At 38.3% G+C, this 18,639-nt stretch overlaps 1 protein-coding gene across 5 annotated transcripts in view; it reads right to left on the bottom strand.

The window, feature by feature from the left end:
- SLC4A7 (solute carrier family 4 member 7) overlaps positions 1-18,639 on the bottom strand; it is a 133,400-nt gene that overhangs the window by 66,046 nt on the left and 48,715 nt on the right. For all 5 annotated transcript variants that reach the window (XM_032647508.1, XM_032647511.1, XM_032647510.1 and 2 more), the window contains exon 4: positions 80-218. In XM_032647508.1, the coding sequence (XP_032503399.1) occupies positions 80-218 (139 nt within the window). The remainder of the gene's footprint in view (positions 1-79; positions 219-18,639) is intronic.

Below are 18,639 nucleotides of genomic sequence, written 5' to 3'. Positions count from 1 at the left end.
TGTCTCAATTTCAATTTTATATTCTCATTACAAAAAGAAACCAAGTAAAGGCAGTTAAAAACTGAGAGAGTATCATCACCTGGCAGTTTCTTTCCATTCATACTCTTCTCCATCTCTGTAGCACAGCTCATCCATTTCCGTGAAGAGATCATGGGGAATGTGTTCTTCATCATCATCTTCAGTACCCAGGATGAACTGGACTCTCTGGGATGGTGTGTCTTGACAAAATCAGAATTTAAAAATATACACTCAAAATTTTCCTCAATTAATACAAAGGTAAATTCAAAATTTTGAAAATGAAATGCTTTTCTTATAAATATATTCCATCAGAACAAATTTCTTTTCATTATTATTAAAATACTATAATTCTGGAAGGAAACAAGGACCAACAATCTAGAACAAAAGAATTTCACAGAAAGATCACCTCCACAGATTAAAAAGAAAAATTATATGTTAAAGTCACACTAATCTTTAACAAACTAATGTAAATCAAACAAATAACAGTAAGCAACATCCAAAACCAAGAAAACACTATGCATAAGACAGGACCTTTTCCTGACCAAAAATAGATGGAAATGTTAGATAATATAGAACATTTCAAATATTTAGTTAATATGTAGTTAAGTTCAAGAGTAGAAATCCCCAAGTTCAAAAAAAAGGATGAGAAAACTCAAAACTAACTTTTCCTACTATCATGGAGAAGCAAAAGTCTGTCAGCTGAGGTTAGGGAGGTAGACAGGTCACTGCCGCTCATGATGTCTGAGTTTTAAACTACTTGTGTGGTACAGGATCCCCAGAGAAATTAGCGTACATTCTAGTCCAGGACAGTTGAAAGCCCCAGGGGTCCCAGAATAAACACTGAAGCATACAACAAGCATCAATTAAAAACAAAATCAAATTCTTCCAAATATAATAGAGGAGGTCAAACTCAAAATTTACATCTAGGTAAACAAACCTCCAGGAACTTATAGCTGCAAGAGGGATATTAAAACAGGTTAAAAAGTAAATTAGAAGGACTTCCTTGGTGGCGCAGTGGTTAAGAATCCACCTGCCAACGCAAGGGACACAGGTTCAAGCCCTGGTCCTGGAAGATCCCACATGCCACGGAGCAACTGTGCCCGCGCGCCACAACTACTGAGCCTGTGCTCTAGAGCCCGCGTGCCACAACTATTGAAGCCCAGGCACCTAGAGCCTGTGCTCCACAATAAGAGAAGCCACCGCAATGAGAAGCCTGTGCACCACAACAGAGTAGCCTCCGCTCGCCGCAACTAGAGAAAGCCCGCGTGCAGCAACGAAGACCCAACACAGCCAAAAATAAATAAATAAATTTATTGGAAAAAAAAGATTAGAAATAAAATTGTTAAAGGAAAAGACAGATATAAGGAGGAGGAGGTTACACAGAATGCATCAATGACAAATAAGACAAAAACACGCAAGGTTAAGAGATATAGAAAACAGAATTAAAAAGTCGCACAAGAAAAACTCCAGAAAGAGGAAAATATAAAGAACAGGGGAAGAGGCAGTATGAAAAACATATCTGAAACGTGTCCAGTATGTACACGACATGGGTCTTCATAATGAAGGAATACTCTAAGACCAATGCAGGACAAACAAAAACACAATGTAACTGAACTTCTTAATATTTGAACCTTTCAACAATTAGGTCTTGCACATCTTTTGTGAAATTCAGCCCCAAGTAATACTTCTGGTGCTATTGTGTTGTTTATTTCAGTTTCTGATTGCTCATTGCTACTATATAGAAATACAGTTGATTCTGTACACTGATTTTGTATCCTGTAACCTTGTTAAACTTACTCAGTTCTGTAGTTTTGTAGATTGCTTAGGATTTGCTACATACACATATGATTCTGTAACTGTGAATAAAAACAATTTTACTTCATTTACTTTCTGGATGTATTTCATTTCTTTCTTGCCTTATTACACTGGCTATGTGTGCCAGTACCATGTTGTACAGAAGCAGTGAGAGAAGACATCCTTGCCTTTTCCCAATTCATAGGGAGAAAACATTCAGTCTTTCACCAGCATTTCTAAATGCTCTATATCACACTGAAGAAGTTTTCTAATATTCTTAGTTTGCAAGGAGATAAAATTCTAGAATAGAATTTAGAAAATTTCTAAATAAATAGAATTTGTTAGATGTAGATAAATAGAATTTATCTAAAGACAGTTTTAACTCCTAGCAAACACGGGGGGTGGAATTTTGTCAAAGGCTTTTTCTGTCTTATTGATATATGGGTTTTTCTCCTTTATACTATTAATATGTTTATTTACACTGATAGATGTTTAAATTTTAAACCAACCCTGCATTTCCACTTGTTTATCGTATTAATTTCCTATTCCTGCTATTACAAATTTCCACAAACTTGGTGGCTTAAATAACACAAATTTATTCTCTTACAGTTCTGGAGACCGTAAGTCCAAAATGAATTTTACACAGGACTAAAAAATCATGGGCTGGTTCTTTCTGGAGGCTCTAGGGGAAAATCCATTTCCTTACCTTTTCTAGCTTCTGGAGGCTGCCTACATTCCTTAGGTCTGGATGCCTCCTCATTCCATCACTATAACTACTGTCTCCTCTCTGACCTTCTGACTCCTTGTGATGAAGTCTGGCCCATCTGCATTAATCCAGCATAATCCCCACTTCTCAAAATCCTTTAACTTAGTCACATCTACAGATGCACTTTTGCCAAATAAGGTTAACATTCACAGGTTCCAGACAGTAGGAATATGGACACTGTGGGGGCCACTATTCAGATTACCACCATCGTGATGTATTATCCCTCTTAAGTATTGCTGGATAAGATATGCTTTTATTTTGTTAAGGATTTCTGAATCTATATTCATGAGAAATAATTAGTGTGTAGTTTTATTCTATTGTAACATCTTCATCAGGTTTTGGTATCAGGGAAATGCTAGATTCACAATATGAATGGGAAAGTGTTCCCTCATCTTCAATTTTCTAGCAGAGTCTGTGTTATTTCTTTCTTATATGTTTGATGCCATTTGGGAGCAAATTTCCATTGTGGGAATGCTTTAGACTACAAATTCAATTTTTTATACATGTAGGATAATCCAAGTTACCCATTTCTGCTTAACAGCATGTATTCCTAAGAAACTTCCCCACTTAATCTGAAGTATCAATTTTGTTGGCATAAAATCATTCATAATATTCCCTCCTTATTCTTTAATATGTAGAATCTGTACTGAAAATTTCTGGTGCTGGTCATTTGTATCTTTTTTTCCCTCACCTGATCAGTCTGGCTATTTAGATTTCTCAATTTTATTGATCTTTTCAAAGAACCAGATTGCAGTCTGATTGATTTTTTGCTACTATTGGTCTGATTTTTATTTTATTCATTTCTGCTTTAATTTTTATTGTTTCCTTTGTTTATTTAGGCTTAATTTGCTCTATTTTTTCCTTCAGTTTCTTAAGTTACAAGCTTAAATCATTGATTAGGTCTTTCTTGTTCTGCGTTTTTAAAATTAACTTCTTTATTTAAATTTATTTGTTTGCACTGGGTCTTAGTTGCAACAGGTAGGCTCCTCAGTTAGGGCATGCGAACTCCCGAATTGCCACCTGCGGCATGCATGTGAAATCCAGTTCCTGGACCAGGGATCGAACCTGGGCCCCCTTCACCGGGAGCACAGCGTATCTACCACTGTGCCACCAGGGAAGTCCCTTCTTTTCTACTATAAAAACTAAATACTATACGTTCTTCTCTAAGCACTGCTTTAGCAATATCTAACAAATTCTAATATGTAGGCAGTCCTCACTTTGCACAGTACCATGCTAAATGAAACCTGTGCGTGTCAGAACTGTGTCCTCACTTTGCAAGATTTTCTCTCAATTTTCTGCCTATACCGTGTTTTCGTTTTCTTGAGTTCAACGTATTTTCTAATTTCTGATGTGACTGCATCTTTAACCCATGGGTTACTGAGAAACTTCGTGCTTAATTTCCAAATATCTGGGCATTTTTCATAGTATCTTTTTAGTTTAATTCTATTTGTGGTCAGAGAATACACTTCCAGTCTTTTTAAAGGTATTAAGACTTGCTTTATGGTCTAGAATATGATCTTGGTTAAATCTTCAATATGCAATTGTAAAGAATGTGTATTCTGCTGTGGTTGGGTGAAATGTTCTATGCATGTGACTATCAATCTGACTTACAGTGTTATTTAGGTCTTCTATATCTTTACTGATTTTTTGATAACTTGCTCTATCTATTACTGAGAAGGGAGAGTTGCAATCTCCAGCTATATTTGTGGATTTCTCTCTTCCTCTTTTCAATTTTTTCAGTTTTTGTTTCATGGATTTTGAAGCTGTTGTTATATACATTTAGGACTGTTATGTCTTGGTTTCAGCAGTTTGATTTTTATGTAACTTTGTGCAGTTTATCTTCATGTTTCTTCTCCTTGCGTTTTGCTGAACTCCTTGGACCTGTAAGTTCAGACTTTTTATTAATTTTGGAAATTTTTCTGGCACTCCAATTATACATATGATAGACTACCTGATACTGTCCAACAAATTACTGATGCTGTTTATTGGTCTTCAGCCTTTTTTTGGTTTCATTTTTATTAGTTTCTATCACAATTATCTTCAAAAGTCACTTATCTTTTTTATTCTGTAATTTCAAAGCATCTGTTAATCTTATCTAGTGTAATACTCATTTCAGATATTGCATTTTTCATCTGTATAAGTTCCATGTGGGACTTTCATATATTTGCAGCCTCTCTCTTCTTGAACATATAAAGCATATTTATTATATTGCTTTAACATGCTTGTTTTCGAACTCCATTAACTTTGTGATTTCTGGATCTGCTGTGTTTTTTTTAACATCTTTATTAGAGTATAATTGCTTTACAATGCTGTGTTAGTTTCCGCTTTATAACAAAGTGAGTCAGTTATACATATACATATGTCCCCATATCTCTTCCCTCGTGTCTCCCTCCCTCCCACCGTCCCTATCCCACCCATCTAGGTGGTCACAAAGCACTGAGCTGATCTCCCTCTGATCTCTATGCGGCTGCTTCCCACTAGCTATCTATTTTATGTTAGGTAGTGTATATATGTCCATGCCACTCTCTCACTTTGTCCCAGCTTACCCTTCCCCTCCCCATATCCTCAAGTCCACTCTCTGGTAGGTCTGTGTCTTTATTCCTGTCTTGCCTAAAGGTTATTAATAATCATTTTTTTAAAGATTCCATATATATGTGTTAGCATATGGTATTTTTTTTCCTCTTTCTGACTTAAACTTCACTCTGTATGACAGACTCCAGGTCCATCAACCTCACTACAAATAACTCAATTTAGTTTCTTTTTATGGCTGAGTAATATTTCATTGTATATATGTGCCACACATCTTCTTTATCCATTCATTTGATGATGGACACTTAGGTTGCTTCCATGTCCTAGCTACTGTAAAAAGAGCTACAATGAACATTTTGGTACATGACTCTTTTTGAATTATGATTTTCATAGGATATATGTCCAGTAGTGAGATTACTAGGTTGTATGGTAGTTCTACTTTTAGTTTAGTTTTTTTTATTCAAACAAAAAGTCACAAAACTTATAATCATCCTCCTCACTTCACTCAGTCCCATATAATTAATTTTTTTCCACCTTGATCTTTTGTTAGAACTTTTATGAATTCATCAGTTTTCCATTAGAGTTCTGAAAATGCTTATTCATTCAGTTCAGCAGTATAGTCAGTTACCAGAAACCTGTACTTTTCAGTCTTTTCCATGAATTCCTTGAAGATGAAACCCTTTTATAGGAACATTTTTGCAAAAGCATCAGAGTACACCCAGAACTCTCTGTAAATGACAAAAGACTTAAAAATGACCATGGTTAAAGATTTGATGGAAGTTCATAATAATGCAATTGACAAGAAAAGTTAGTTAATTCTGAAATATACATTTTAAAGTAATAACTAGAATTATGGCTTTTAACATTATACCAGAACATATAAGATTTTTAGAAATTTCATGTAATGTCTGAAACATTTATATTAACATATTTCCATAAAACTAACCCAAAGAAAGTATTAGTTGTTTTTTGTTTGTTTGCTTGCTTTTTTATACTGCAGGTTCTTATTAGTCATTAATTTTATACACATCAGTGTATACATGTCAATCCCAATCGCCCAATTCAGCACACCACCATCCCCACTCCACCATGGTATTCCCCGCTTGGTGTCCATATGTTTGTTCTCTACATCAGTGTCTCAACTCCTGCCCTACAAACTGGCTCATCTGTACCATTTTTCTAGGTTCCACATACATGCATTAATATACGACATTTGTTTTTCTCTTTCTGACTTACTTCACTCTGTATGACAGCCTCTAGATTAATCCACGTCTAAACAAATGACAATTTCGTTCCTTTTTATGGCTGAGTAATATTCCATTGTATATATGTACCACAATTTCTTTATCCATTCGTCTGTCGATGGGCATTTAGGTTGCTTCCATGATCTGCCTATTGTAAATAGTGCTGCAATGGACATTGGGGAGCATGTGTCTTTTTGAATTATGGTTTTCTCTGGGTATATATGCCCAGTAGTGAGATTGCTGCATCACATGGTAATTCTATTTTTAGTTTTTTAAGGAACCTCCATAGTGGCTGTATCAATTTACACTCCCACCAGTGCAAGAAGATTCCCTTTTCTCCACACCCTTTCCAGCATTTGTTGTTTGTAGATTTTCTGATGATGCCCATTCTAACTGGTGTGAGGTAATACCTCATTGTAGTTTTGATTTGCATTTCTCTAATAATTAGTGATGTAGAGCAGCTTTCCATGTGCTTCTTGGCCATCTGTATGTCTTCCTTGGAGAAATATCTTTTTAGGTCTTCTGCCCACTTTTTGATTGCATTGTTTCTTTAATAGAGCTGCATGAGCTGTTTATATATTTTGGAGATTAATCCTTTGTCCGTTGATTCGTTTGCAAATATTTTCTCCCATTCTGAGGGTTGTTTCTTCATCTTGTTTATGGTTTCCTCTGCTGTGCAAAAGCTGTGAAGTTTCATGAGGTCCCATTTGTTTATTTTTGTTTTAATTTCCATTACTGTAGGAGGTGGATCAAAAAAGATCTTGCTGTGATTTATGTCAAAGAGTGTTCTTCCTATGTTTTGCTCTAAGAGTTTTATAGTGTCCGGTCTTACATTTAGGTCTCAAATCCATTTTGAGTTTATTTTTATTGTTAGGGAGGGTTCTAATTTCATTCTTTTATATGTAGCTGTCCAGTTTTCCCAGCACCACTTATTGAAGAGACTGTCTTTTCTCCATTGTATATCTCTGCCTCCTTTGTCATAGATTACTTGACCATAGGTGCATGGGTTTATCTCTGGGCTCTCCATCTTGTCCCATTGATCTACATTTCATTTTTGTGCCAGTACCATATTGTCTTGATGACTGTAGCTTTGTAGTATAGTCTGAAGTCAGGGAGTCTGATTCCTCCAGCTCCATTTTTTTCCTTCAAGGTTGCTTTGGCTATTAAGGGACTTTTGTGTCTCCATACAAATTTTAAGAATTTTAGTTCTACTTCTATAAAAAATGCCATTGGTAATTTGATAGGGATTGCATTGAATCTGTAGATTGCTTTGGGTAGTATAGTCATTTTCACAATATTGATTATTCCAATCCAGGAACATGGTAATGTCTCTCCAACTGTTTGTATCGTCTTTAATTTCTTTCATCAGTGTCTTATAGTTTTCTGCATACAGGTCTTTTGTCTCCCTAGCTAGTTTAATGCTTGGTGTTTTATTCCTTTTGTTGCAATGGTAAATGGAAGTGTTTCCACAATTTCTCTTTCAGATTTTTCATCATTAGTGTATAGGAATACAAGAGATTTCTGTGCATTAATTTTGGACCCTGCAACTTTACCAAATTCATTGATTATAGTAGTTTTCTGGAGGCATTTTTAGGATTCTCTATGTATAGTATCACGTCATCTGAAAACAGTGACAGTTTTACTTCTTCCTTTCCAATTTGTATTCCTTTTATTTCTTTTTCTTCTCTGATTGCCGTGGGTAGGACTTCCAAAACTATGTTGAATAATAGTGGTGAGAGTGGACATCCTTGTCTCGTTCCTGATCTTAGAGGAGATGCTTTCAGTTTTTCACCATTGAGAAGGATGTTGGCTGTGGCTTTGTCATATATGGCCTTTGTATGTTGAGGCAGGTTCCCTCTATGCCCACCTTCTGGAGAGTTTTTATCATAAATGTGTGCTGAATTTTGTCAAAAGCTTTTTCCGCATCTGTTGAAATGATCATATGGTTTTTATTCTTCAATTTGTTAATATGGTGTATCACACTGACTGATTTGCGTATATTGAAGAATCCTTGCATCACTGGGATAAATCCCACTTGATCATGTTGTATGATCCATTTAATGTGTTGTTGGATTCTGTTTGCTAGTATTTTGTTGAGGATTTTGCATCTATACTCATCAGTAATATTGGTCTGTAATTTCCTTTTTATGTGGTACCTTTGTCTGGTTTTGGTATCAGGGTGATGGTGGTCTCATAGAATGACTTTGGGAGTGTTCCTTCCTCTGCAATTTTATGGAAGAGTTTGACAAGGACGGGTGTTAGCTCTTCTCTCAATGTTTGATAGAATTCACCTGTGAAGCCATCTGATCCAGGACTTTTGTTTCTTGGAAGATTTTATTCACAGTTTCAATTTCATTACTTGTGATTGGTCTGTTCATATTTTCGGTTTCTTCCTGGCTCAGTCTTGGAAGGTTATATCTTTCTGAGAATTTGTCAATTTCTTCCAGGTTGTCCATTTTTTTGGCACAGAGTTGCTACTAGCAGTCTCTTAGGATGCTCTGTATTTCTGTGGTGTCTGTTGTAACTTCTCCTTTACATTTCTAATTTTATTGATGAGTCCTCTCCCTCTTTTTTTTTTGAGTCTGGCTAAAGGTTTATCAATTTTGTTTATCTTCTCAAAGAACCAGGCTTTAGTTTTATTGATCTTTGTTATTGCTTTCTTTGTTTCTAGTTCATTTATTTCTGCTCTGCTCTTTGTGATTTCTTTCCTTCTACTAACTTTGGGTTTTGTTTCTCCTTCTTTCTCTAGTTCCTTTAGGTGTAAGGATAGATTGTTTACTTGAGATTTTTCTTGTTTCTTGAGGTAACACTGTATTCCTATAAACTTCTCTCTTAGAACTGCTTTTGCTGCATCCCATAGGTTTTGGATCGTCGTGTTTCCATTGTCATTTGTCTCTAGGTATTTTTTGATTTCCTCTTTATTTCTTCACTGCTCTCTTGGTTGTTTAGAAACGTATTGTTTAGCCTCCATGTGTTTGTGTTTTTTACGTTTTTTCCCCTGTAATTCGTTTCTAATGTCATAGAGTTGTGGTCGGAAAAGATGCTTGATATGATTTCAATTTTCTTAAATTTACTGAGGACTGATTTGTGAACCAAGATGTGATCTATCCTGGAGAATGTTCTGTGTGCACTTGAGAAGAAAGTGTAATCTGCTGTTTTGGGATGGAACGTCCTATAAATATCAATTAAATCTATCTGGTCTATTGTGTCATTTAAAGCTTCTGCTTCCTTATCTATTTTCATTTTGGATGATCTGTCCATTGGTGTTAAGTGAGGTGTTAAAGTCCCCCACTATTATTGTGTTACTGTCGATTTCCTCTTTTAGAGCTGTTAGCAGTTGCCTTATGTATTGAGGTGCTCCTATGTTGGGTGCATATATAATCGTTATATCTTCTTCTTGGATTGATCCCTTGATCATTATGTAGTGTCCTTCCTTGTCTCTTATAACATTCTTTATTTTAAAGCCTATTTTATCTGATATGAGTATTGCTACTCCAGCTTTCTTCTGATTTCCATTTGCATGGAATATCTTTTTTCATCCCCTCACTTTCATTCTGAATGTGTCCCTAGGTCTGAAGTGGGTCGCTTGTAGACAGCATATATGTGGGTCTTTTTCTTTGTATCCATTCAGCAAGCCTGTGTCTTTTGGTTGGAGCATTTAATCCATTCACGTTTAAGGTAATTATCGATATGTATGTTCCTGTGACCATTTTCTTAATTGTTTTGGGTTTGTTTTTGTAGGTCCTTTTCCTCTCTTGTGTTTCCACTTAGAGAAGTTCCTTTAGCATTTGTTGTAGAGCTGGTTTGGTGGTGCTGAATTCTCTTACAGTTTGCTTGTCTGTAAAGCTTTTGATTTCTCTATCGAAACTGAATGAGATCCTTGCCGGGTAGAGTAATCTTGGTTGTAGGTTCTTCTGTTTCATCACTTTAAGTATATAATGTCACTCCCTTCTGGCTTCTAGAGTTTCTGCTGAGAAATAAGCTGTTAACCTTATGGGAGTTCCCTTGTATGTTATTTTTCGTTTTTCCCTTGCTGCTTTCAATAACTTTTCTTTGTCTTTAATTTTTGCCAATATGATTATTATGTGTCTCGGCATGTTTCTCCTTGGGTTTATCCTGTATGGGACTCGCTGCGCTTCCTGGATTTGGGTGGCTATTTCCTTTCCCATGTTAGGGAAGTTTTCAACTATAATCTCTTCAAATATTTTCTCTGGTCCTTTCTCTCTTTCTTCTCCTTCTGGGACCCCTATAATGCAAATGTTGTTTTATCTAATGTTGCCCCAGAGGTCTCTTAGGCTGTCTTCACTTCTTTTCATTCTTTTTTCTTTACTCTCTTCCACAGCAGTGAATTCCAGCATTTTGTCTTCCAGGTCACTTATCCGTTCTTCTACCTCAGTTATTCTGCTATTGATTCCTTCTAGTGTAGTTTTCACTTCAGTTATTTTATTGTTCATCTCTGTTTTTCCTTTAATTCTTCTAGGTCTTTGTTAAACATTTCTTGCATCTTTTCAGTTTTTGCCTCCATTCTTTTCTGAGGTCCTGGATCATCTTCACTATCATTATTCTGAATTCTTTTTCTGGAAGGTTGCCTATCTCCATTTCATTTAGTTGTTTTTCTGGGGTTTTATCTTGTTCCTTCATCTGGTACATAGCCCTCTGCCTTTTTGTCTTGTCTATCTTTCTGTGAATGTGGTTTTTGTTCTACAGGCTGCAGGATTGTAGTTCTTGCTTCTGCTGTCTGCCCTCTGGTGGATGAGGCTAAACGATTGATGGGAGGGACTGGTGGTGGGTAGAGCTGACTGTTGCTCTGGTGGGCGGAGCTCAGTACAACTTTAATCCACTTGACTGTTGATGGGTGGGGCTGGGTTCACCATCTGTTCATTGTTTGGCCTGAGGCAACCCAACACTGGAGCCTACTTGGGCTCTTTGGTGGGGCTAATGACAGACTCTGGGAGGGCTCATGCCAAGGAGTACTTCCCAGAACTTCTACTGTCAGTGTCCTTGTCCCCACGGTGAGCCACAACCCCCCTTCCCTGCCTCTGCAGGAGATCCTCCATCACCAGCAAGTAGGTCTGGTTCACTCTCCCCTGGGGTCACTGCTCCTTCCCCTCGGTCCCGATGCACACAGTACTTTTTGTGTGTCCTCCAAGAGTGCAGTCTCTGTTTCCCCCAGTCCTGTCAAAGTCCTGCAGTCAATTGCCACTAGGCTTCAAATTCTGATTCTCTAGGAATTCCTCCTCCTGTTGCCAGACCCATAGGTTGGGAAGCCTGACATGAGGCTCAGAACCTTCACTCCAGTGGGTGGACTTCTGTGGTATAAGTGTTCTCCACTCTGTGAGTCACCCACCCACCAGTTATGGGACTTGATTTTACTGTGATTGCACCCATCCTACCGTCTCATTGTGGCTTCTCCTTTGTCTTTGGATGTTGGGTATCTTTCTTGGTGAGTTCCAGTGTCTTCCTTCAATGATTGTCCAGCAGCCAGTTGTGATTCTGGTGTTCTCCCAAGAAGGAGTGAGAGCACGTCCTTCTACTCTGCCACCTTGGTTCCTCCCCTACTTTTAGATTTTAAGGAACCTCCATAATGTTTTCCATACTAGCTGTATCAATTTACACTCCCACCAACAGCGCAAGAGGGTTCCCTTTTCTCCACACTCTCTCCAGCACTGTAGATTTCTTGATGATGGCCATTCTGACCAGTGTGAGATATCCCACTATAGTTTTGATTTGCATTTTCTAATTATTAATGATGTTGAGCACTCTTTCATATGTTTGTTGGCAATCTGTATATCTTCTTTGGAGAAATGTCTATTTAGGTCTTCTGCCCATTTTTGGATTGGGTTGTTTGCTTTTTTGATACTGAGTTGCATAAGCTGCTGGTAAATTTTGAAGATTAATCCTTTGCAAGTTGCTTCAATCGCAAATATTTTCTCCTGTTCAGAGGGTTGTCTTTTAGTCTTGTTTATGGTTTCCTTTGCTGTGCAAAAGCTTTCAAATTTCATTAGGTCCCATTTGTTTATTTTTCTTTTTATTTCCATTTCTCTAGGAGGTGGGTCAAAAAGGATCTTGCTGTGATTTATGTCATAGAGTGTTCTGCCTATGTTTTCCTCTAAGAGTTTTATAGTGTCTGGCATTACATTTAGGTCTTTACACCATTTTGAGTTTACCTTTGTGTATGGTGTTAGGGAGTGTTCTAATTTCATTCTTTTACATGTAGCTGTCCAGTTTTCCCAGCACCACTTATTGAAGAGGTTGTCTTTCTCCATTGTATATTCTGGCCTCCTTTATCAAAGATAAGGTGAGCATATGTGCATTGGTTTATCTCTGGACTTTCTATCCTGTACCATGGATCTGTATTTCTGTTTTTGTGCCAGTACCATACTGTCTTGATTACTGTAGCTTTGTAGTATAGTCTGAAGTCAGGGAGCCTGATTCCTCCAACTCCGTTTTTCGTTCTCAATTTTGCGTTTCCATACAAATTGTGAATTTGTTGTTCTAGTTCTGTGAAAAATACCAGTGGTAGTTTGATAGGGATTGCATTGAATCTGTAGATTGCTTTGGGTAGTATACTCATTTTGACAATGTTGATTCTTCCAATCCAAGAGCATGGTATATCTCTCTATCTATTTGTATCATATTTAATTTCTTTCATCAGTGTCTTAAATTTTCTGCATACAGGTCTTTTGTCTCCTTAGGTAGGTTTATTCCTAGATATGTTATTCTTTTCGTTGCAATGGTAAATGGGACTGTTTTCTTAATTTCAATTTCAGATTTTTCATCATTAGTGTATAGGTATGCAAGAGATTTGTGTGCATTAATTTTGCATCCTTCTAATTTACAAAATTCATTGATTAGATCTACTAGTTTTCTGGTAGCATCTTTAGGATTCTCTAGGTATATGGCATCTGCAAACAGTGACAACTTTACTTCTTCTTTTATGATTTGGACTCCTTTTATTTCTTTTTCTTCTCTGATTGCTGTGGCTAAAACTTCCAAAACTATGTTGAATAATAGTGGTGAGAGTGGGCAACCTTGTCTTGTTCCTGTTCTTAGTGGACATGGCGTCAGTTTTTCACCATTGAGGACGATGTTGACTATGGGTTTGTCATATATGGCCTTTATTATGTTGAGGAAAGTTCCCTCTATGCCTACTTTCTGCAGGGTTTTTATCATAAATGGGTGCTGAATTTTGTCGAATGCTTTCTCTGCATCTATTGAGATGATCATATGGTTTTTCTCCTTCAATTTCTTAATATGGTGTATCACAATGACTGATTTGTGTATATTGAAGAATTCCTGCATTCCTGAGATAAACCTCACTTGATCATGCTGTATGATCCTTTGAATGTGCTGTTGGATTATGTTTGCTAGTATTCTGTTGAGGAGTTTTGCATCTATGTTCATCACTGACATTGGCCTGTAGTTTTCTTTGGGACATCGTTGTTTGGTTTTGGTATCAGGGTGATGGTGGCCTCGTATGAGTTTGGGAATGTTCTTCCCTCTGCTATATTTTGGAACAGTTTGAGAAGGATAGGTTTTAGTTCTTCTCTAAATGTTTGATAGATTTCACCTGTGAAGCCATCTGGTCCTGGGCTTTTGTTTGTTGCAAGATTTTTAATCACAGTTTCAATTTCAGTGCTTGTGATTGGTCTGTTCATATTTTCTATTTCTTCCTGGTTCAGTCTCGGAAGGTTGTGCATTTCTAAGAATTTGTCCAGGGCTTCCTTGGTGGTACAGTGGTTGAGAATATGCCTGCTAATGCAGGGGACACGTGTTCAAGCCCTGGTCTGGGAGATCCCACATGCCGCAGAGCAACTAGGCCCGCGAGCCACAACTACTGAGCCTCCGCGTCTAGAGACTGTGCTCCACAACAAGACGCCGTGATAGTGAGAGGCCCACGCATCGCGATGAAGAGTGGCCCCACTTGCCACAACTAGAGAAAGGCCTTGCACAGAAATGAAGACCCAACACAGCCAAAAATAAAAAAAAAATTTTAACTAAAAAAAAAAAGAATTTGTCCATTTCTTCCAGGTTGTCCATTTTATTGGCATATAGTTGCTTTTAGTAATCTCCCATGATCCTTTGTATTTCTGCAATGTCAGTTGTTACTTCTCTCTTCTCATTTCTAATTCTATTGATTTGAGTCTTCTCCCTTTTTTTTTGATGCATCTGGCTAATAGTTTATCAATTTTATCTTCTCAAAGAACCAGCTTTTATTTTTATTGATCTTTGCTATTGTTTCCTTTATTTCTTTTTCATTTATTTCTGATGTGATCTTTATTATGTCTTTCCTTCTGCTAATTTTGGTGTTTTTTTGTTCTTTCTCTAATTGCTTTAGGTGTAAGGTTAGGTTGATTATTTGAGATATTTCTTGTTCTTAAGGTAGGATAGTATTGCTATAAACTTCCGTCTTAAAACTGCTTTTGCTGCATCCCATAGGTTTTGGGTCTTGGGTCATGGTGTTTTCATTGTCATTTGTTTCTAGGTATTTTTTTTGATTTACTCTTTGATTTCTTGAGTGATCTCTTGGTTATTAGTGTATTGTTTAGCCTCCATGTGTTTGTATTTTACAGATTCTGTCTTGTAATAGATATCTAGTCTCACAGCACTGTGGTTAGAAAAGATACTTGATACGATTTCAATTTTCTTAAATTTACCCAGTTTTCATTTGTGACCCAAGAAGATATGATCTATCCTGGAGAATGTTCCATGAGCACTTGAGAAGAATGTGTATTCTGTTGTTTCTGGATGGAATGTCCTATAATTATCAATTAAGCCCATCTTCTTTAATGCATCATTTAAAGCCTGTGTTTCCTTATTTATTCTCATTTTGGATGATCTGTCCATTGGTGAAAATGGGGTGCTAAGTCCCCTACTATGATTGTGTTACTGTCAATTTACCTTTTATGTCTGTTAGTATTTGCCTTATGTATTGAGATGCTATGTTGGGTGTATAAATATTTACAATTGTTATATCTTCTTGGATTGATCCCCTGATCATTATGTAGTGTCCTTCTTTGTCTGTTGTAATAGTGTTTGTGTTAAAGTCTATTTTGTCTGATATGAGAATTGCTACTCCAGCTTTCTTTTGATTTCCATTTGCATGGAATATCTTTTTCCATCCCCTCACTTTCAGTCTGTATGTGTCCCTAGGACTGAAGTGGGTCGCTTGTAGACAGCATATATACAGGTCTTGTTTTTGTATCCATTCAGCCAGTCTATACCTTTTGGTGGGAGCATTTAATCCATTTACCTTTAAGGTAATTATTGATATGTATGTCCGTATTACTATTTTTTTAATTGTTTTGGGTTTGTTACTGTAGGTCTTTTCCTTCTCTTGTTTTCCTACCTAGAGAAGTTCCTTTAGCATTTGTTGTAAAGCTGGTTTGGTGGTGCTGAACTCTCTCAGCTTTTGCTCGTCTGTAAAGCTTTTAATTTCTCCATCAAATTTGAATGAGATCCTTACTGGGTAGCGTAATCTTGGTTGTAGGTTTTTCTCCTTCATCAGTTTAAATATGTCCTGCCACTCCCTTCAGGCTTGCAGAGTTTCTGCTGAAAGATTAGCTGTTAACCTTATGGGGATTCCCTTGTGTGTTATTTGTTGTTTTTCCCTTGCTGCTTTTAATGTTTTCTTTGTCTTTAATTTTTGATAGTTTGATTAATATGTGTCTTGGTGTGTTTCTCCTTGGATTTATGCTGTATGGGACTCTCTGTGCTTCCTGGACTTGATTAACTATTTCATTTCCCATTTTAGGGAAGCTTTCAACTATAATCTCTTCAAATATTTTCTCAGTCCCTTTCTTTTTCTCTTCTCCTTTTGGGACCCCTATAATTCGAATGTTTGCACGCTTAATGTTGTCTCAGAGGTCTCTGAGATGGTCCTCAATTCTTTTCATTCTTTTTCCTTTATTCTGCTCTGCAGTAGTTATTTCCACTATTTTATCTTCCAGGTCACTTATCTGTTCTTCTGCCTCAGTTATTCTGCTATTGATCCCTTCTAGAGAATTTTTAATTTCATTTATTGTGTTGTTCATCACTGTTTGTTTGCTCTTTAGTTCTTCTAGGACCTTGTTAAACTTTTCTTGTATTTTCTCCATTCTATTTCCAAGATTTTGGATCATCTTTACTGTCATTTTTCTGAATTCTTTTTCAGGTAGACTGCCTATTTCCTCTTCATTTGTTAGGTCTGGTGGGTTTTTATCTTGCTCCTTCATCTGCTGTGTGTTTCTCTGTCTTCTCATTTTGCTTAACTTACTGTGTTTGGGGTCTCCTTTTCGCAGGCTGCACGTTCGTAGTTCCCATTATTTTTGGTGTCTGTTCCCAGTGGCTAAGGTTGGTTCAGTGGGTTGTGTAGGCTTCCTGGTGGAGGGGACTAGTGCCTGTATTCTGGTGGATGAGGCTGGATCTTGTCTTTCTGGTGGGCAGGTCCATGTCTGGTGGTGTGTTTTCGGGTGTTTGTGGCCTTATTATGATTTTAGGAAGCCTCTCTGTTAATGGATGGGGTTGTGTTCCTGTTTTGCTAGTTGTTTGGCATAGGGTGTCCAGTCCTGTTGCTTTCTGGTCGTTGAGTGGAGCTGGGTCTTGGCGTTGAGATGGATATCTCTGGGAGACTTTCGCCCTTTGATATTACGTGGAGCTGAGAGGTCTCTTGTTGACCAGTGTCCTGAACTTGGCTCTCCCACCTCAGAGGCACAGCCCTGACACCTGGCTGGACCATCAAGAGCCTGTCATCCATATGGCTCAGTATAAAAGGGAGGGAAAAAAAGAAAGACGAAGATAAAATAAAATAATGTAAAAGAAAATAAAGTTATTAAAATAAAAAAGATTTAAAAAAATTTTTTTAAGAAAAAAAGAAAGAAGAGAGCAACCAAACCAAAAAACAAATCCACCAATGATAACAAGTGCTGAAAACTATACCAAAAACCTAAACAAACAAACAAATAAAATGGACTGACAGATCCCTAGGACAAATGGTAAAAGCAAAGCTATACAGACAAAATCACACACAGAAGCATACACATACACACTCACAAAAAGAGAAAAAGGGAAAAAAATATATATATAGTTGCTCCCAAAATCCACCTCCTCAATTTGGGATGATTCGTTGTCTATTCAGGTATTCCACAGATGCAGGGTACATCAAGTTTATTGTGGAGATTTAATCTGCTGCTCCTGAGGCTGCTGGGAGAAATTTCCCTTTCTCTTCTTTGTTCACACAGCTCCCAGGGTTCAGCTTTGGATTTGGACCCGCCTCTGTAGATCGCCTGAGGGCGTCTGTTGTTTGCTCAGACAGAACGGGGTTAAAGGAGCAGCTGATTTGGGGGCTCTGGTTGACTTAGGTCTGGGGGAGGGAGGGGTACAGAGTGTGGGGCCAGCCTGCGGAGGCAGACACCAGCATGACATTGCGGCAGCCTGAGGCACGCCGTGTTTTCTCCCAGGGAAGTTGTCCCTCGATCATGGGACCCTGGCAGTGGCAGGCTGCACAGGCTCCCAGGAGGGAAGATGTGGATAGTGACCTGTGCTTGCACACAGGTTTCTTGGTGGCTGCAGCAGCAGCCTTAGCGTCTCATGCCTGTCTCTGGGGTCTGCACTGATAGCCACGGCTTGCGCCCGTCTCTGGAGCTCCTTGAAGCAGCACTCTTAATTCCCTCTCCTCGCGCACGAGGAAACAAAGAGGCAAGAAGAAGTCCCTTGCCTCTTCAGCAGCTCCAGACTTCTTCCCAGACTCCCTCCTGGCTAGCTGTGGCACACCAGCCCCCTTCAGGCTGTGTTCACGTAGGCAACCCCAGTCCTCTTTCTGGGATCCGACCTCCGTAGCCCGAGCCTCAGCTCCCAGCCCCCGCCCGTCCCAGTGGGTGAGCAGACAAGCCTCTCAGGCACCGATCCTCCATGCGGGAATCTCTCCGCTTTGCCCTCTGCACCCCTGTTGCTGTGCTCTCCTCCGTGGCTCCAAAGCTCCTGCCCCCCAACGCCACCCCCATCTCTGCCAGTGAAGGGGCTTCCTAGTGTGTGGAAACGTCTTCCTTCACAGCTCCCTCCCTGAGGTGCAGGTCCCGTCCCTATTCTTTTGTCTGTTTTTTTCTTTTGCCCTACCCAGGTACGTGGGGAGTTTCGTGCCTTTTGGGAAGTCTGAGGTCTTCTACCAGCGTTCAGTAGGTGTTCTGTAGGAGTTGTTCCACGTGTAGATGTATTTCTGATGTATTTGTGGGTAGGAAGGTGATCTCCACGTCTTACTCTTCCGCCATCTTGAAGCTCCTCCCTCTGGATCTGTTTCTGTTGATTTATTTT

Source organism: Phocoena sinus, chromosome 11 (assembly GCF_008692025.1).
Source record: "Phocoena sinus isolate mPhoSin1 chromosome 11, mPhoSin1.pri, whole genome shotgun sequence".
Lineage (NCBI taxonomy): Eukaryota > Metazoa > Chordata > Mammalia > Artiodactyla > Phocoenidae > Phocoena > Phocoena sinus.
The sequence above is the reverse complement of the archived record's forward strand: the minus strand, read 5'-3'. Positions and strand labels throughout refer to the sequence as shown.